The 21,144-nt window shown below is 43.6% G+C and overlaps 1 protein-coding gene across 1 annotated transcript in view; it reads right to left on the bottom strand.

Annotated features, from left to right (window-relative positions):
• Positions 1-742: 742 nt before the first annotated feature.
• Positions 743-21,144, bottom strand: part of LPAR1 (lysophosphatidic acid receptor 1) — a 245,919-nt gene continuing 225,517 nt past the window's right edge. The window contains exon 4 of the mRNA XM_086962103.1: positions 743-2,970. Within this exon, the coding sequence (XP_086818229.1) occupies positions 2,666-2,970 (305 nt within the window). The 3' untranslated portion in view covers positions 743-2,665. The remainder of the gene's footprint in view (positions 2,971-21,144) is intronic.

Below are 21,144 nucleotides of genomic sequence, written 5' to 3'. Positions count from 1 at the left end.
CTTCTTGCTTTGCGGTCTAGCCCATGGTTGGATGTTGGGAGGTGGTATTTCTATGCAATAGCCAGTTTGGATTAGGTTTAGTATCCTTTTGTCTGAGGTAATGTTGTGTCATTTCCAGAGGACCTAAAAGTGTTCTCTAAGCTAGAGCTTACAATCTTGATGACTAAGACTTCAACTCGAAGCAGACGCCATGCTGGTATACTGCAGGAGCAATGGCACTCTAAACTCTGTTATATGACAAACCATTTCTAATATTCATTGGATTAAGAAGGACAAATGATGACAACATATGAATTGAGCCCTGAAGAAGTCCCTGGCAAACGAAACACGTTAGCTACTGTTCGATTGATGTGATTTTAAGAAAAAAGAGATGAATAAAGATTTACTGAAAGAAGAAATTATCTCCTCATTTGTTTAATGATACTAAATTATGACATTGTTTGAAGTTATAAATTATGCACAAATAGGCACAAGTCTGTACTTATGACAACTTCTGAAATTGAGTGCTGAACCACCATCTTTCCTGAACTATGGAAAGTCCTCTGTGATGTCAAAAACGAACATGTTGTAGTGAAAAAGTAACACATCATTACATTGCTGACATGTGTACAACCCCACTACCACCTTCAAAGAAAAGGCTGATGGCTATTAAAAATTGAGGCACAGCAGTACCCCCAACCCCCACCAAACATCAATAATGTAAAGCATAATTTAAATGAAAGGCCCACACTCCAGGAAAACATTGTATTTGGGATAAGAACACTTTATTAGTGGCTTTACAGATCTATCAGAGAAACGGTTAGAGTAACCTATTCCGCAGTTCAAAACATAGCTTACAACTGTCACTAGGGGTATATTCCCTCCATTTCATCCAGGAATGCATTTGTGTTCAATGTCATTGAAAAACCAAACTTCCCACGTCTTTTCACATACTTTTAAACACTTTTCTGCCGTGTACACATCCCATGTCTCCGTTCTCTTCCACTTTCCACTGGCTGTCTTTGCTGTGGTATTTCTTCTTTTTCATAAGTCATTATACTCTTACTCCACTCCTTCCTAGGGCTCCACCCCTCTTTTTGCTCTGTTCTGCCTCTGCTCCGTCCTTTTTCTAGACCTGGTCCTCCGGACTTTCACTAGCCCACACATCAAAAGCAGTACACTATGCCCGTTTCTCCACTATTCCCGCATACTGGATTGTCTGACACTTTATATATCAAAACGGATGGGTGTGCCTTCTAAAACTCTCAACGATGAACTCCATGGAGGATTGTACTTTCCTCTGTAATTATGGCAAGTTATATGTTGGTGTATGTATACCTATGAGACACTCGTTCAGAGGTCCAGATTCTTCCTACATAGGGTGCAATATTTGTTAACTACTAATGGAGCACAATGTATGCATCTGAAAACCTAATCATATTCAAAACCTATAGTACAGCAAATCAGTACTTCGGTAATTCCTGATACGCGTTTTATTCTCCTCGTCCCTCCAAACAACATAAACAGTACTTTACTTCAATTAACCACTTCACTTTAAAAAAAATTACAAATAAAAAATACTGGAAAAAAGGGAATAAGTTATTGGCTATGCTTGCTAATACTGTCTGTTTCTTCAGTGCAAAACCATGGCACGTTTATGGGGTTACAAAAGTTCCTCACGATAGACAATGAAAAGGGTACGAAGATGGCACGGCCTGAAAACTTAATTTAAAAGAAATTAGCGTTCTTGTGCTTTAGCAAACCTACACAAAGTTGAGCTGCTATCCAACATACATCTCCCTTAAGAAGACAGCCTTCAACTCTGTACAGTAGGTACCGAAACTGGACACTATCTGTTACAACAGAAATATGAGCACATGTAAATAGCTTCACACTAATGTAGTACTGTATAATTACTATCCAGAACAAATACTGACCACGGCAATGGCGATTCTAGTTTCCTACCCAAGACAGAATGAACATGTTTACACAAACCATATATATATATATAAACACAGAGACATACTCACACGACACATACACACATAAACACACATATACACAAAACTCCCCAGAATGGGATAGGAAGAGAGATAAGAAGCACACTGAAATGACATCACATTTCTGCTCTATACTAGTATCTGTTTGGTAGGTATATGGCAGTGCAGCTACTAATACAGATGGTTATGGATTGACTCTCTGCACAGAAGATATCCATCATGAGCATGCTGATGGGCGATAAATAAGAAGGTTTATTATGATGAAACACACTTATCTTTTAAGAAAAAACAATAACCTATGTTTTTACATGAAATGAAATTGGGGTTCAGAAACGTTGTTAGTTCTTGGCAGTTGACGTCAACAGGCACCAAGAGAAGGCGTAAAGTTTAAACCAACTCAAACAGGATTTGCAATGTTCTAAGGGCTCCTTCGAATGGTCATTGCAGAAAAATCAAATTTCTTGCAGGAGACAGGGGCAAGGTAATGCAATATCCATGCCACGCTTAGCTTTTTAATTGTGCATTCTTCTGGGGGAACACGCTGTCCACGAGCGGCGCAGAACGCTGCGTCAGCTTCACATGTTATTCCCCACTTCCACCTTCTTTCAATGACATTCTACCAATGGGCTGACTCCCGCTCTCATGCTCTCCTCCTTGCTGCATTTAGTCTCCCCAATGGTACGCCATCAAACCACAGAATGGTCTTTGCTTTGCACCCCAGCCAAGATGGTGTGGTTAATGGATGAGGCGGAGCGGTCAGAGCCCTCCGTAGGACCCCCGTTGACATTTTCATTGCGCTGGCAACAGAGGATCTGCTTGAACGTAGCGCTCATCTCCTTGTCTCTGTAGGAGTAGATGATGGGGTTCATAGCCGAGTTGAATTCCGCCAACAATAGGAAGAACTTCTCGTAGGCAAGGATGTTGCACTGTGGACAGCAGACATCAAGGAGCAACAGCACCAACCCCGGAGTCCAACAGATGATAAAAGCGCCTGCAAACAAAAAGAAAAAAAATTGAGGCAACTGTTTTGAACAAGGAAATATTTACTAGTTTCAAGATACCAGAACACAGAGTGCGCAACACTGCTTTCTATACATTTTGTCTACCATACAGACTTATTAGTTCTCTTAGTTGAAAATACATACACCTGGTGCTGAGACCATTTGGTGTGAGTAAGACCAGAGCAAGGGAATGTTGCTTCTAAATGCACCATAATCTTGTTTCAAGAGCAGCTACTGGGAGCAGAATTGCCGACTCAACAGATTAACAACAGAAATCAACAAGGAACCACAAATGAGCAGCAGAAATACATTTGGAGTAGATGTTGGTGCAATCAGATTTCTATAAGGAATAGTCCTTCTGCAGAGTGGAAACTATAAGGTGGGTACAATTCTCAGTAGGGTGGTGGCAGCATCAACAGACCTCTTGTTCAGTCACTACCTGTAGCAAGGAAAAGTTCTTGAGGTCTGGAGAGCGCATGGTTATGGTACTGTTCCACATGATTGACAGCAGGCTGCTGGTAAGGGTCTGCACACTTTACATCACTTTTAGAGGTACTGGTGGAATAATGTTTAAAGAAACTATGAAAGCAGAAGAGTTGGTCACGCCTTTGCCTGGCCAAAGCATACTGCTACCCATAGTGGGGTGGATGCTCTTCGAAAGCGAACAAGAAAGACAGTTTCAGAATGGATCTCCAGACATTGGCAAGGTGAATACAGAACAAACATAGGAAGTCACTGAGGAAATGCCATGGCAACAGCATGAGGAAAAGCACACTCATTTGTGAACTCATAAATGTGTAAGGGAGGAAAATAGTGTCACTTAGGTTGCTTTCACGGCTGCTACCCACAACCGGTTGCCACGCCATGTTTTTTTTTTGCGTTCCCTCCCATGTTGCTTTGGCATCCTTCACCTTCCTGTGTTGCTTCACCATTCATCTCCCCCGCCCCAAGTTGCTTCGCCATTCTCTCAACCCTTCCCCAAGCTGCTTCAGCTACCCCGTCTGCTCATAAAAAAATTATAAAAGTTTCCATGTTCTATTTTCTTTTAAGTTGCCGATACAAAAGCAAAAAAGTGCCTGCATTCAGGATTTAAAATATATACATATATTTTAGCCATGCGGCACAGAGGCTGCTGTGCATCATGGCTAAAAACCATTGGCAAAGAGAACAGAGCATAAAAGCGCAGCTTATTAACCTTGCCAGTGCTTGTTCGGAATGACAACTTCATGAATTATGAGAGCTGTGCAACATTTGGGGGAACAGCAGAGGGTATAAATTTCCCCGAATGACTACACTATTTTTAAGAGTCCCGGGGCCAGATGTACGACCATAGCATTTTGAAGCTCGCAAATTGGGTCACATTGTGAGTCGCAAAATGCTATGTACAACAGTGTCTGAGACACTGTTTGCGATTCCCAATCAGGCGGCAGCAGTTAAGCTGGCACTCTCACGAGCCCGCCGATCCTCTACAACTCTAGCGTTGGCTGACCTGCACTGGCTCCCAGTGCCTCAGAGGATCCTCTTCAAGTCCCTATGCACCGTCTTCATAGCAGTACATGGTCAGAGTCCTAAACCACTCTAAGACAAGTTCCAGTGGTACGAGTCCGCACGGGCTCGTCCACTAACCATGTCAGAATACCGAGGATTAGGAAAGCGACCCAGGGTGGCAGAGCTTTTAGCGTAGCAGCAGCCCACCCCTGGAATAGCCTTCCTATTGAGATCAGGAAAATCAGCAAATTACTGCTGTTCCGCAAAAAAATCAAGACCTGGCTCTTTCCAAAGGTATAACAACCCCCCCCACGGGTAGCAGTAACAGACCCTCATCGAGATATCCTCCTCTTGCTCTCAATACTGATTGTTCTTAGTTGCACCTTTCTTAAGCACTAGGATGCCCGCAGGATTAGGTTACAGCGCACTCTACAAATGGTATAAATAAAATAAACAAATGGTATAAATAAATAGGTCGCAAATTGCATGCCTCATGAATATTAATGAGGCTGTCGCAATTTCCGACCCCATTGGGAATGGCTAGCACTCCCAGGGATGGTGGCCTGCAGGGGTCAGCAGACCACCATGTCTGTGACTGCTTTGCCAATAACAGCGGGATGCATTCAAAAAATAAAAAATGAAACGTTTCATTTCTTAAGGGCAGGCAGTGGTCCTTGGGACCACACTGCCCTTAAAAAAATATGTGTGCATGCATTCCCAAGGCGGAAGGTGTCCCCTGACAAAGGAGAAATAATTCCCATTCTTTAAAAGAATTTTGTTATGCACTTTGCACGATTTTCTAAGCATGTGCGTTGTGCAAAGGCTTAAATTATCAGGATAGATACGTCTGACATGTTTACAGTGCATACATTAATCATCTATGCTACTTTATGAGTCAAAACTACCTAGACTAAACACAGATCTCTCCAGCAAGTGTGTTAACAACTAGAGTTATGTCACCATTATTATTAACCCCCTGAAATAAAGATAAGCGGGTAGATTCATCAAAGACCCGTTTTGCGAGTCTTTAATAGCGATTCATAAGGAATCGCTATTACAGACTCGCAAAACGGGATTCATGTAGGAATCGCAAAATAAATTGCGATTCCTACACATTCCTTATTTGCGATTAGCTAATTGCTAATCGCAAATAAGGAATAACTCCCCATTCATTCCTATGGGCCTAAAGGCCCATAGGAATGAATGGGGAGTATTCCTTATTTGCAATTAGCAATTAGCTAATCGCAAATAAGATAGCGATTTCAAGGGTGTCAGGGGTGTCCAAAGGACACCCTGTAGCACCCCTGAAATGCAAATTTACACAGATGTTGCGCACACACATGTCCAAAGGACATGTGTGTGTGTAACATGCAAAAGAGAAAAATGCACTAAAGTGCTTTTTTCTATTTTTTCGCAATTTACCACGAAGTCAGACTTCGTGGTAAATAGCGACCAAATATTGCGAATTCGCAATTTCAAATTGGTCGATGAATTGCATTAAGGAATCTCTATTAGAGATTCCTTAAATCCAATTCCTCGCAAATATGCGATTTTGCAAATAGCGATTTTTGCATTTGGGATGATGAATCCCAAATGCAAAAATCGCACTCGCAATGGGCCAGATTCTCAGAATCTGGCCCTTTGCGAGCGCAATTTTGTTTCATGAATCGGGCTGCATATGTTTAAAAATGCAGCATTTTATGCCCAATTAAGCCAGGACCCATTTACTGCCACGTTTCTCCTTTTACCATTTTTTTGCAGTAGTTTAATATATATATATATATATATATATATATATATATATATATATATATATATATATATATATATATATATATATATATATATGTATATATATATATGTATAAGTTGACAGTCAGACTCTCTTTTTCATGAGTCCACCCCTCGTGACTCCACCCCCTTTCAGCTGCCACACCTTAGTCCCTCCAGTTTAGGGGTTCACAAAGTGACTTTTTCCAATTCCAGCACGGTTTATCCATTCCCCACCTCTAAAGATTCACCCAGCATCCCCCGTGTCCAAATCCTCCCTAACACCTTTCTATTCGTCCTTCCCCAAACTCTTTCCCATTTGGACATTCTCTAATCCCTGCATTGAATTATGCGTGCCAGTTATAGTTTATTTCTGTTTTTTCTAGGTGCATTGTAAAAACAAGTGTCCTTATTACTGCCTGGCCCCTGGCAGTAGACGATATTATAGTTTTCCTGGTTATTCTTCGCTGTTTATAAGACTACTTCATTAAAATCGCAGATTTACGATTTTCACTTCCGTTTTAAAACTCCATTGTAAACATGGGCTCGAACTGGCAAGTTTCTCTTTGGTCCCATCAGTGATGCGCAGGATAATAAACAGGGATAGGCTGGGATGGGATTCATCTGTAGGAACAATAAATAGTTACAAGTCTTTCAAGCAAGCAGGGAGCCAGAGAGATGAGATAACAGGCTTCGGTGCTGAGATGGCCAACAGGAGAAACCTTTTTTAAAGCCTGTGCCTTTTTTTTTAAGTTCGAGTTTATTGAAAATAAAGCCTGTGTCTTTTAAACAATGTTTCACAGCTGCTGCTGAGTGGATGCAACCCTCTCCACCAGGCACAAAAAAACATAAATACGTAACCAATGCAAAGATGCAAAACCCTACGTCGAGGCATTGTTCGTGCATCATTTTATGCAGAATGTTGAAGTAGCCCTCTTTGTGAATTTTTAAAAAAAAATCTATGCTAACTGTTAGTTACTGAGTAGGAAAACAAATGTGCAAATGAATTCGGTTGTATATCTTAGGGAAAAAAACGCTCCAATGCAAGTGTAAGCGGTCTTTAAACTTTGCAATGTGACATGCACTGGCCCACTGCTTTTCACCCCCCCCCCCCCCTTCAAAACCAAGCTGCCCCCATTTCTTTGGTGCACTCTCTGGCAGCTATAGAGGTCAGAAGCCGAGTATGTGGGGACCAAATAACCCCGAGGGGGCTTCATCTCAACAGATTTAAAAAGCTGAACTCCCAAATGGCTATAAAACAGAGGGATCTTTTTTCAAGGGCGGTTTACATCTGGAACAATTGGCCTTGTTAAAATGGTTCCCTCTCGCCACTCCGGCTGTAAGTGCTCTCCACACCTGCCAGGCTAACCCGGGTGCTGGTGCAAATTCTGATAGGGGTCCTGCAGCTTTTCGTCCTTCTGATTTTAACTACATTCCACACAGTGGGGGCTCCTGTTTCGAAAGAAGCATCGTGGTGTATTGAGTTTCTTGGGTATTCAGTGTAAGGATCCGTTGTCATGACACCACCACAGTAAGGCATGCTGGGTATTACTCGGGGCCAATTGAATTATGCGGCAGGAGAGGGCCGAATTATGTGGCAGAGTTGAGTAAAGTATGAGGCAAGAAAAGGCAAATTACGTAGCATAATGAGGCACATTTTTTAATATTATCACTTAATTATTTAGGCACTTTTTTAACTTGGTCATACTGTCTGGGCATTGGTTGCATTTCATTAGTACCAGTTTAATATCTAAATATAGCAATAAGAAACAGAAAGGTGACCAGTCCGGCTTTGTAAAGGGCCTTCCTCTGTGCAGCAACACGTGTCTCTGCATTTTTAGTAACTTTAGAAGCATTTGGGCTAGAAATAACGTTTCTTTGCTGAAATATGCTGATTATGCCGCAGATGATGGATTATGTGGCAAAACCGGCAAATCTATGATTATGGGAAAATTGCTAAGGCCACAGAATCGCATAATTCCAGTGGCCAGTTATTACTCTGCTAAATGCAAGCCCAACAAGCTAGAAATACCTTGTTTCCTAAAAGTAGAATTCACTGCTGCGCGACAAGTGGCTGATTCTCAATGAACCAAAAACGGCCAAACCCATCAAAGACCGTCAATACAGGATGACCAAAAAACTTGTATACGAGAGAGTGACCCCTCTTTGCCCCGGGTAATATTGACAAAGGCCCATGGCAAGCAACATCATCACCTCTTGGGAGAGAACAGTGGCATGAACCACTGACAACTGAATGCATGCGAGGGGTGTCTAGAAAAGAAGGGCATAACCTTGCGTAACGATTTCTTGGACCCATTAGTCTACTTTAATCGAACATCAGGGTGGTAGGGGCGCCCAATTTGGCCTCTTATTGGCCCCAAAGGGTTTTTGGAAGGGAAGCTAAAGAAGCTTCGCAGTGCTGAAAGAAACAGAGGCATTGCTGTTAATGGTGGCTTTTACTTGGCCACCGTCACTGACCCCAGAGCGAGTAAAAACGTTGAACCATCTCATTGACAGGCTGAGAGCATTGTCTCGGGCAACAGGCCAGGCCCCTAGAGTTCCCACTGAACTTCTTATGCTACTGATGGAATTGGCAAGTGAAGTAAAATAACCCTAGAGAACAAACCACAGCTCTGCTGGACTTAAAGTATTCAAAGGCTGCATCTGCTTTCTCACCACACTCTCCATGAGAGGGTTCGACGACCCTGGAAAACCCTGGGAAGCACATTCAAGCCTGGTGCCGGAGGACAACACTGGCAGCAGAACCTGTAGGGTTTAGGCCTGACGGTAATACATATTTCACAGCATCCTGACCATCTTCCACTGTCTGAGTAAAGGAATTCCTGAAGAGGGAATGACTGAAAAAACCTCAGTTGCCATGTCCCAGGCGACGTGACCACAGCAAACCCAGGAGACAAACAGATTTTAAGGAGTGTTAGACTGGCTGATGGAAAGACGGCTTGCCCATAGTATGGATCCTTTTACATGTCTTGTCTGGTGGGCAGTAGGAAAAGCAATTGGGTCGCTTTGTTTGTGGAAGCCTGAACACTAAAGCCTTCAGGAGTAATATGCTGCATAAGGACTATGGGATCACCTGGTGCAGGTCTGTGCCATACTGCACAGACCTGCATAAAACTTTTTTGTTCTCTGCTTAACCCCCTCATTCTCTGCTTAACCCCCTCATTACTCTGGTAGTTTCATTCTCTGGTGAGCGCTGGGATGCCTAATGGTAACCAGGCGCTATACAAAACTCAGAATAATAATAATAATACTGCAATAAGGCGGTCGAACAAGGCATGGACCAGACTGTCATGCTGCACTCAGTCAGTGCTTCGTTAAAGGGAAGTGAAACCTATGAAGTGGAAGGCTCAGTCTGTAACATTTCAGCTAGCTTGGCTGCAGTATTTACTGTGACGAGTGGCAAATCCAGTGCATTTGCAGCCCTACAAACTACCTCCAAAGAAGCAATTCTGTCTCTAGTTAGGTGTCCATGCCACTAACATTTTAAAGCTCAAGATATGTCAGCTACAGTGTAATGAGGAGGCAGAAAAGTTGCCTGTTCATTATCTTATTTACATGGAACAAGCTCAAGGCCTTGAAGAGCATCCAAATCTCAGCAGAAAAGAGACGCCATCTTTCAAAAATATTGGCGCTTGAGGCAAGGAGAGCCAATTAAAGATAATGGAGTAAACCCTGGGTCCCTCAGAACCTGGGTGCAAGCCATACAATCTACTGTGAGTTCTGTTGGGTAAACCAATCGCTTAGTAGAATATCTTTCCTGAATGGCAATCAAATGTCAATAACGGTCTAGTATTTGTTTTAGACAAGGATGAAAGGCAAAACACACCACAAACAGAGATTGAGGTTTAAAGAAAATATATATATTATGTATAATAGTCAATTTCGTACATACCTGTCACATACACATATGCTCATGTCCCTAGTCTCTACACCCTTCCATTAAGAAGAAGGCATTCCAAAGGGTGTTTAGAGAACGTGATGTATTCAATAAGGGACGGACCCACACTAAGTCATATTGTATATATGTGTAGTTAATTTGCATGTTCTGTTTATCCTCCATGGCACATATGCACCTTATGTCACTTGGTTCACCGAAGTCATGTTATTTATGTTTGTTTTGCCATTTTTGTATGTGACAGTCATGTACGAAATTTGCTATTATAAATAATAGATACATTTTCTGAAAAACTGAATCTCTGCTTGTGGTGTGTTTTGACTTTCATCCCTGTCCAAAACAATTACTGGACATTTATTGTCATTTGATTGCCATTCAGGAAAGATACTCTACTAAGCCATTGGTTTACCCAACAGAACTCACTGTAGATTATATTGAGGCGAGGAGAGAACAGGAGAATATTCCTCAGACTGAAGTTTGGCCCTGTCAAATGTGCAACCTGGCGTAGACGAGTCCTTTCCAAAGTCTGCTCCAGGTGCGATTTGCTGCAAAGTCAATGGTAGCGCGGGGAACTTGGGGTACATTGACTCCAGATTCTGCCCTAGATCTGAGATGGAAGTCGAAGCCAGTGTTGGTTTCTTCAAATGCAGACTGTGGGATCTCTCCCTAGAAAAGAGGCATCTGATGTCGAAGGCTTTGGCTTATTTTCTTGTATTATCTCTTTAAAGTTTTCGGTGACAGCAATTTGGACTAACCCGAAAATGGGGAACCGGACTGGGAGCAACCCAGTGACTGGAAGTGGGATTGGCGCTCTTTGTTGTGCACACTGACAGAGTTTGGCTTCCTCCTCCATGATGGCCTGTGGATACAACAGGGAGCATTTGTCATCATAGGTCTTCGAGTCATGCTTGGTACCAGACTACCAGGAAACCAAAAGCTGAAGCTGTGTAGGGCTGTGTCGGACATCTGCCTGTGACACATGCGGACATCTGCCTGTGACACATGCGGCATGGCTTGAATCCTATTGCTTTTGTGGGCAAGTTTCCTGCCCAGTGCCAAAAAGATTGAAACCATCTTCGTATAAACAAACTGGCAAGAGTAGAACTCCAGATCTGCATATATCAGCACTAAAAAGAGGAACTGAAGTCAGGGTAGAAGGGTGGTGCCAACATACACCTGTGTCGTCAGGTCCAGAGGCAGGGCAGAGCTAAAAGGGAGGCCAATGATGTCACCTGCCAGCACTCAGGAGCCTTTGCAGTTTTCAGGATGTAATTTGGCGCCTGGGAAGACTCACAAGGTGAGGAATCTGCAACTAGACGTATCCATCACAATACCAGATAGTGGTACCTCTGAATGGGAGAGAACACTCTAAAGTGCAAAACTCAAAATTATGAGGTTTCTCACCAGGTGGATTTGAGAAGGTTTTACATTACAAAAATGGTGCAAGGAAAATCCCAGGTGGTAATTACAGCAAAAACCGGAATCCCAATTCTGACGCAAACTCCAGTTTATGATCGCATAGGGTATTTACATAGGACACGAGTGATGCCCTTAGTGGTAGTTGTTCTGCAGGCAGCCGGGGCCTCTGTGACATGGGATCTTGTTGTTCACAAAAGTGGCAATGGCAGACCAAAGCCAAACACATGGGGGAGCTACATCATCTGTGCAGCCGTGAAGCAGACAGATGTGACAGTATAAAAATAATTTTCTGATTTGATTACAAGCTATTTCCTTCAATACCTGCTGAGACTGGGGGCGGCAGAACTTATGTTGGGTCACCAGACTGGGCCCGGGCGCCATCATGTCATCCTGACAGAGAAGCCAGCATACCCAAACTTTGCTTTCCAACCGTGCTCCTTCAGTTTCCACACTGGAACAAGATGATAGTCCAATTGTTCGGAAGCACAACTCTCTGCACAAGGAGCAGACTTTAATCTGCCAGGAGTTGGCTTTCTGTGTCCTGGCAGCCCCTTGAAGCCGAGGACATCTGGTTCATGTACAGCCAAGCATGCGCCTATCCTGATCAGCAACACGACGCCATGTTTTCCCGCCATAATCTCCGGGGACTGCCCGCCGAGTGGCATGAACAGTCTTTGAAGCAAACACTGAGGGCATTCCAGTGTAACATACTTTTACTCCGCTGAAAGACAAACGAGAGAAAAAAATGACGGACTTTTCTAACGTGAAGAAAGAAATATGTTGTCAATTCAGCTTGTGGGGTTGCAGGCAAAGGATCAGGGGGGAGGAACAACCTTCGAGGGGCCCCCATTCAGCCCAATTCCATGGATTTTTGTGAGATATGGGAGATTTAGCGGCCCCTCGTCATATTCTGCAGAGGTAGTCCATCTTGTTGAGTTACACCCCTGCTTCAGTTCACTGAGCTTGAGGTGGTGTTCAAGTAAGCACTGTACGAAACAATTTGTATAAACATGAAATGCCACGAGATGCTCAAATCAAGGCACAGATAATACAGGGAAAGTTAATCGGTAGGATGTGCGTCTGTACAAACAATGGCTTATCCATAATTCACCAGTGAGGCATTTTTCTATAGAACAAAGTAAGTATGCCTATAGCGCCGTACTGTGACAAAACCAAATAAATCATCGAAAATAGTGTGCAAGCCAACTCTCAACTTTACAACGGGAAAAACGTTCCCTCTTACAAAATAAAAATAACATTAAAAATTGAGATATGCTCATTTCTGACTCTTTAGGCCAATACCTCGATTCAACACTAGGTGTCAGACGAGGAACAAACTGCACGTGCATACTGGTGGAAAACAATCGGCAAGCCACGGGCATTTGAAGCAGCCTAAGATGCTTTTCTCATCAGGAGAAAAAGAAAACAGAAGCGGTATGCTGTTTCACATTACTTTGCAGCTAACTGTGAAACGGTCTGTATTCATTCCTCGAGTCAGCGCTGTGACCACGGCCTCCCATCGAGAGTCCACGGCTGGGTCGTGTTGGTTGCAAAATATGTCTCCAAAAGATTTACCAACTATAGTCACACATCAGTGAAAGAGAAAGGCATAAAACATGGCCTCAATGAGACTGTAGTCAAAGATGCAGCAGGCATTCCATTTTAAAGTGCGTTTGTCAATGTTCTACTTGCTTCTTTTTAACAGTTGAGAGGCCAACCAGTGAAGAGAAATTAATACAAATACTTCTCTTTACCCAGTTCTTCTCCTAAAATCACCAGCAGGCGTTTGAAAATGTTGCTCCGTTTGCTAACGTCCGCTTGGAGGTAGAGATCTGGTGTGACATCATTCACTGTTTGGCCAATAACTTGCTGGTTTAGTTCCTAGCGCCACCTAGTGGGAAACACAGGGACACTATAAAGCGCACGCAGCCATGCAGGTTCACCCCTCTACATAGGCCACCATGACAACTTGTTCGTTCTATGAGGAACCTACGACGGCCCGGACTACACAGTATTACAGTCACCCCACGCCCAGGGTAGAAAAAGGTATTCATCTGATTACCACCGTCCCAAACATTTGCACATTTGCAAAAAGGGCGGTGTTACGCCAAGAAGAAGCAGAGATTCCACCTCCCTTTGAAATACAGTGGACAGACTAGACAAGGAAATGGGAAACTCCAGGGCTTGGAAGTTGGAACTGGGACCCTCATGAAGGCGGACAATGAAGACTATACGTAAAAAAACCATTCAGTGTTTCAAAAATCTATCCTTATACTGTCTAAAAATTACATCTCTGAGACAGAAAATGATGTTTATGTTACATGAAGAGGCCAAGTTACCACTCATTACAGAACATTTGGCCCTTGCAGCTGATGGCCTGTCCTTTCACGAACAAGGTCTAGGAGGGACCCTGACATCGAGGGGTGCCCAACACGCCACGCCAAAAGCAACAGCACAGAGCACAGCTTCGTATTTTGAATGCAGTATTTTTTGCAGTAACCCAGCCATTGGCAAGCATTGCCCATTGTGGTTCCTTCAGAGGGATCAACACAATGTGGACACCTACAGAGGGTGTGGAAGTTAGACACCGGGGCGGAGGGGGCTTGTATCACTGGTAAGGAGATAGACCATCTTTCCTGAGCCAGGCATGGCTGAAACATGGGAAGGACTCTAGGGATATGGGGTGGCAACACCACTGAAGCTTGTTGGTGGCTCGATACTGGTTGAAGAGAGGAGTTTGAAGGTGTTTTCTGAATCTGAAGTGAGTACTTCGCTTATCTTGCTGTATCGACTCAGAGGCTGTCTTCTCTTGTTGGGTCAGCTTGTGTGTTTGTATCTCAATTTTATTTACAAGACTATTGGCAACCTGGATTCAATACACTTGTTCTTAAGGATACAGACAGTGCATATTTTGTAGTTAAAATGGGTCCTGTCTGTGTTAAACCTGGTGCACAGAGCGGGCTGCAGATGATAAACAGGTGTCCAATTCAACTCAGTGCCCAACTACCTCCAACCACCCGGGGGCTCTTTCCGATGGCAGATGGGGGCTACTAAAAAAACAATACCAGAATAAAAACATGGCAAAAAAAGCAACAAAGAATAAAATGACAAACATACTCTGAATTACAAGAATATATACACAGAAGTTGGGCCTAAGCGTACTCTGAATGCTGTCAAATTGCCTGTTGCCTGAGCTTCAGCCCCACTCTCTCTCTCTTTCATGGATTTGGGGTCCGCCCGTCAGCTGGGTCCCTTCTGATTGGATGCAATAAAACCCCCCCACACCAACAGTGCATGTGCCTCGGGAGCACAGTATTATACCATATTCCTTAAGGCAGGGGTGTACAAATTTCAGAGCAGTGTTATTAGCTCTTCCCTCTTCAGGCCGAGGCACAGCGTGGCTTCCCGCCTGTGCATTCTAGGGTACCTTTTAGTAGCCCTGTTTCAAACCTGGCAACTTTGGGGGAAAATCTCACTGTGTGAGAGGAAGTGGTGTGGCCTTGACCTCCTTACTCTCAAGGAGCATGGGGTGGGTGGGGCTTTGGCACAAGAGCATGTACCCTGTCGCCCCCATAATAAACCAAAGATTCAGAGACTGCTGGGGAGATTGCAAAAGCCCTGAGTGTTGGCAGATCTGCTATTGACACAAAGTTACTGAGGTGCAGCAAGACAATGACCAGCAATCTAGCGAGTTACACTTAGCAGCTAGACTTAAGTGAGAGCACATTCATAAGCAAAGTCAATGTAAAGAGCATATGTTTCACTATAGAATTAATATGCAAGCTACGTTTCAGATTATAATTTAAAATGGTGTGCAGGATTGGGGTTGAGGGTGTTCATCTTGCACCAAGATCAACATGGTCACATGAAGAGAACGGTTTTCCTGTCTGTGTCTCCTACCACAAGATAGCACTGGCAAAGCCAAAAGGTCTGACTTGTGACACCCAGAGACTTTGCCAGAGCTTTCCCCCTCTCCTCTCCCCCCCCAAGATGATTGTAGCATATACAAGCAAGTGTGGTGGCCATCATGTATTTTTTGTGTCTTTTTTGCTTTAAAAAAAGGTTTGCGGTCGGGCACACACATGTAAACGCAGTGGCTATGTTTGGATTGTATTTTTTTTGTTTGTTTGAAGAAAAAGCATGCCAAAATCTTCACAACAGCTACATGAACACAGGCTGCCATCTTGTAATGTATTACAATGCATTTACAGATGTAATGATGTCCGCCTGGTTATACAGCGCCTCGCAGCAGAGACTAAGATAGGTTGCAGTGAGATGCAAGTAGGCACTAGGACTAATGCATTTGAAAAATAGCAGGGAGGCTCAAAGGATTAGTGGGAGGTGCAGCAAGAGAAACACTCAGTAGGGAGAATAAATAGTTCCTCACGCACTGTAATAAAACTCGATGAGACAGAAATGCGACACAGGCAGAACAAAAACAAGGAAAGGGAAGAAAGCCATCAAATCAGCAGTGTGGAGGGTTGGAGCGATGGAAACACAAACAACCGACTAGGCCTAAAAACGACTCCTTTATGCACACATATGCAGGTTAGGCAATCTCAGCTACTGGTTATACCACAGGATGCACAGCTTGGATGGCGGTAGAACTGGTGTCACCTGCAAACATCTTGAATTGAAGGTGGCCGTCCTTGTAGAGGGAAAATGTGAAAGTTAACCAAGATCAGTCGGATTGCGGAGCCCGTGAGCCCTGAGCATTTCTCGTCAAGGGCATAACAAGATGGCCTGCTCTCTTTCCATGACTGTGGTTGACTGTAGGTTGTAGACCTGGGGAGAGCTACTAAATCACATGTGACCTGCAGTTCGTTTGTCCAAGACCGCAGTGATTATTTCCCGCTTCCACTGGTGGGAACTGTACCAACTGAGACGAATAGGGTTACACAGAACCCAATCAATTTCAGCTGATCACCTTTAATATCCCATGTAAAAATACGCCCCCTCATCCTCTTACTACATTTGACCCTACCCACCCCAACCTTCCCTAGGACCTGCTTTCCAGTTTTTCAAGTTCACAGAAAGCTATGAAGTGCCAGTAGTTATGGACGAATATTGCAAGAACTCATCAATTCGGAAGGTGTGACTTCTCTTATTAACCGATCCACCAGTAGAATTATAGAACTAAGCTAACCTTCCCTATTATATCTTCTTTAAGTCATAAACAAAACCTTTTTTGTTTGGTTCTGTAAAGAAGATCTAGTGAGAACAGAAAGCCAAGCCCCATAGAAGTCAACCCACCTTAAAGCTTTTTTCAGGGCTGGTCAATCAATCTCTGAATCTGCCTTCTCAACAATGTGAGTAAAAACAAGTTTATCATTATTAGCCAACACAGGAAGGCAGCTTTGTGTCAAACCAAATGGAGATGCAACCACAAAAACTCAGAGAGTTTGACGGATAGTAGTTGTCACCAAAATTATGGTGATTCCGTTTCGCCCAGGTTTGAGAGACTTACGGGTAGTTATTCTTCTATTAAAGGCTCGCAGTCCATCTCTTTCAGTCCTTATATTTTCACCAGTGCATGGTCACGTCAAACCAGCTTCAGTGAGTAATATAGCTTCAGGGCCGGACTACCCATAGCGGTCACTGGGCATTTCCCCGGTGGGCCCCCAGGGCTGGGGGCTGGTTTTGGGCCCCTGGGGCACGATTGTATTACAGGGCCATTTTTGAAGCGTAGCTGCAATATCGTCCGCTGTAACAAAATTGGCCGAAACCGGCCCTGGCAAAGTGCTTGTCCGGCCCCCAGGGGGTTGGAGGAGCAGCTGAGCAGTTTGCCAGGGCCGGTTTTGGGTCCCAGTCCTGTACAGCTTGAAATAATTTTTCATTGGGAAGTTGTTGTGCAGTACGATTACTTCTCTTAAATGTGTCAGTACTGAATGTGTCGTAGTTACTCGAAAATGTTTTTGAGAACATCAGAATTAAGATCCCAGCACTCAGAGCAGTAGAACAGACTGGAGTTCTTTGGCAGTGTCAGTACTAAGGTGGTCCCACTCCACATGCTGTCTATTTTCTAACTTTCTCTCTAAGACTAGTCCTACATGCAGGGTTTTATTAGGAATATCCCAATTAGGGCTCCTGGTTTTATTTAATTTATATTTTTTGTCATTTCCGTTGATATTTATCCATATTTATTGTGGGTTTTGGGAAAAAAATTAAAGCTGAAACTGGTATTTATCCACATTTATTTAACCAATAAATGTGCAGTCATGCTTGAATGCCTGCCAGGTTTCAGTGATATGAACACCCGCAGAAGATAAATTAATGCACTTATATGAAAATATGCGCATTTCAGTATCAGCCTTGTGCATATCTACTGCGGTTTAAGCCTCTTCGCTAAAATTCCTTTCTTTTTTAAGCTCCTTATCAATCAATCCACACAGTTATTGGCCTAGCAGTCAAGGCAAAGTGTATTTAGAATCACTCAAAAAGCAGCCAATTTCTGTTTTTACCCACATTTAAAAATACAGACAAGAAAGTAAATGTTTTTCTGTCTGTATTTATCTGTAAAAATCAGTAAAAACGGAAAACAGGGAGCCTTAATCACAATGTACTTGGCTGCTGCACCATGACAGTCTTGCACCAGGATGGTGTAGTCACCACCCAAGTACCCAGTTCACCACATCACGTGTGGCTGCATGCTCACAGGCACAGCCCAAGATGCTGCCGCTGCTTCCCTGTGTTGTAAATAGATGACAGGATACTTCTAGTTGATTACATGTAGATTTATTGTGGGACACAGCTGAGTACACAACTCGCCAGCTGACCAGACCACCAACTGACACAAGTAGAACACTCTGGTACAAGTTAGAACACTCACAGGTATTCTGGGAGGCTGAGGAGGTAAAAACACTAAGGAAGGGCTAATAACTACTGTCAGCCATATTAGATGAAGAATCAATATGCAACACCCTGCCATTAACCTCAGGGTCATGACCACAAGTTTCCCTTCGTATTCGATGTTTTCCTCCCGATTCTGCGCAGCAAGCAGATCTTTCAATGGGCAGATACTTCCGGTGGGGAGTACCGGCACTTCTGTAATTTGAGAGGGGGACTACCTTCACTTTTCTGCTCTGCAATACATTCACAGGGAGAGTACCAGCACTTCTCAGGAGCAAACTGATACTTTGAATAGACAGCACCAGCACTTCTATAGTTCCATTTAAAGCATTGATTGCAAACATACACGATCGGATTTACACGGGCGTCAACTCCAAGTTCACCACGACAACAACAAAAACGGATATAATAGAAAGCAACTGCATCCAAAGGTAGCTCGTCTGACATAGGAGTGACTGTGCAAAACCCTTTAGTCTTTACCATGTACTATTTATGTTGAGTCGTTCGTACAGAAAAAGAGTAGCATGGAATGGATTTGCCTACAAAACGACTGTGGGGTACCAGCATGCCACAATAGCAGAGCGAGCAACACAAAAAGTTAAGCAGGGTACCGATTCGCAATCAACTAACATTTACGAGGGAAAACTTTACAAGTGTGCAGACATATAAAAAAACACACAGGAAACTCCGCCAACAACAATTAAGCTAATAATTATGCCTAAACTGGTGTAATAAAAACTTTTCACACTCCTCATAAGAACAGCAACAATCACCGGCAAAGTCAATTAGTTCTGCCATTGGCTCGGGTCTTTGGCTTTGTTATTGCTTTTTTGTGTTATCATAGTTTCTATAAAATGTTACTGTTGGTGAAGCTGGCTGCCCCGCGACAAAATAAAATAAAACATTGGCTACAAGCAACAATATGCTTTTGGTTTAAAAAAGCACACACTTGCAACAGTAGTCCCTGACACTTAAGGGAACTACTTTGCGTGAAGATGTGCTCCTTTTGGAAGAGCAAAATACAGTCACTTACAGTAATGTTAGCCAATGACTGAAGTGGGCTGATCCACTCTCCCAGGCTGCATACTATAGAAGGTGGAAAAACAAGCATAATCCAAGTGAATGCCTATTCACTTGGCTAATTGAGAGCTATTGGCTTTGACAATGCCTTTTAGCTATGTTATTCAGCAGTGTGGCTGGGAGTTAACAAGGAACAATGATGACAGGTTTGGGTGTGAGGACAACACAGATCAGGGGAGGGATCAAGCACCACAGACAATGGGAGTTTGGTAGCGAACAAGCAACAACAAGTACAGAGGCTGAAGAAAAAAAAATAGCTCCTCAATTACAACGAGTGCAGTGGAAGGCCACTATTGAAAAGAAGCAATCAGTACTTGGTCCATGCTCCATGGAAGGCAGACATGAAAGCAGAGGAAGTGATACCGACACAGCTGGTCAATTAGTAGGCAGTACATAAGAGTCACAATGAAGCCAACAAATGATATACAATGGACGGGCTCCAAGGCTCTTTTTTTTATTTTTTTTATTTCTGTAATTTTTTATTGAGTATATAAAAAAAAAATATATTTACATGGAGCATGGGGTATACGTGAGCGGAAAGACAGAGAGCGGAGGAGGAATAATAGAGTCAAGGAATGGAGCGCCGGGGGGGGGGGGGGGGGGGGGGGTGGCAGTTCTATTGTTCATGTCCTGTCCTGTCGGACGTTGTTTTATGTCTCCTCCTTTGCGTCGCTTCGTTGTTCGTTGGTTTTACTTTCCCCAACCCCAGGCACTAGTGAGGAGGGGGGGGGGGGAATAGAGGGGGAATAGAGGTCCAGGTCGATAGCGGGAGTGCATGGTACGCAGGAACGTGTGTCCCTTCTGGGCTCTTTTAGTAAACAAAATGTGTCACAAGTGAAAACACACTCATGCTGTGTTTCAGGGGAGACCTCAAAAGGGAATTGTGCAAAATCAGACCAATGGATGTAGAGGGCTGACTGAAAGCCTCCATAAACAAATTAAATATACATACTTTTAGTAACGCCAAACAGTCAAAGCTAATGTAAAACTTAAAAAAAGATTGCCACTACCTGCCTCTTGTGAGTAGAGCAGGCAGTAATGGCAATACATCTCATGTTGCCATCAAGCATACAGTGAATCACTGGGCGAAATGCCTTCAAAGCACTCACTGGCATGCAGTGGCTATGCCAGGCTAACATGTCCTTACACTCAGCCCACATTTGCGTGCCAAGTAGGCCAGAACTTAACATTGTGAAGGCTGTAAGAAATTGCAAGTCAATATTCCCGCTTTTAATTCACAACTTGCTCTAAAAATATTCCTGTAAAAGCATTCCTTCTCAAGATGTTGGGTGACACGTCCTGTATGGGCAACGTCTTTATTTAGCTCCAGAAAGCACCCCTCCTACACTGTCGCCGAACTCTTCGTTCAGAGGTAGCCTGACAGTACGTCATTGTGAGCGGTGTGATGGAAAAGGAGGCGAGAGGTGGCCCTGTGGTCAGAGCCCATGGAACAAATCCAGTATGTGTGTAATGGGGACCGCCTCTATAGCAGCACTCTGCCAAGACAAGCATGCGTGTGTGCGTACTGTGCGAAGAAGCAGGCAACAGGCCTTGCATTGAAGGGAGGCCCAGCACAGCCTGTTTATGCTTTGCAATGCGGCTTCTACTCCTCTATTTTGAGCATGAGGGCACCACCTTCAGT

This window comes from Lissotriton vulgaris, chromosome 3_1 (genome assembly GCF_964263255.1).
Source record: "Lissotriton vulgaris chromosome 3_1, aLisVul1.2, whole genome shotgun sequence".
Classification (NCBI taxonomy): domain Eukaryota; kingdom Metazoa; phylum Chordata; class Amphibia; order Caudata; family Salamandridae; genus Lissotriton; species Lissotriton vulgaris.
Note: the sequence above shows the minus strand (reverse complement) of the source record. Positions and strands in the feature narration are given on the sequence as shown.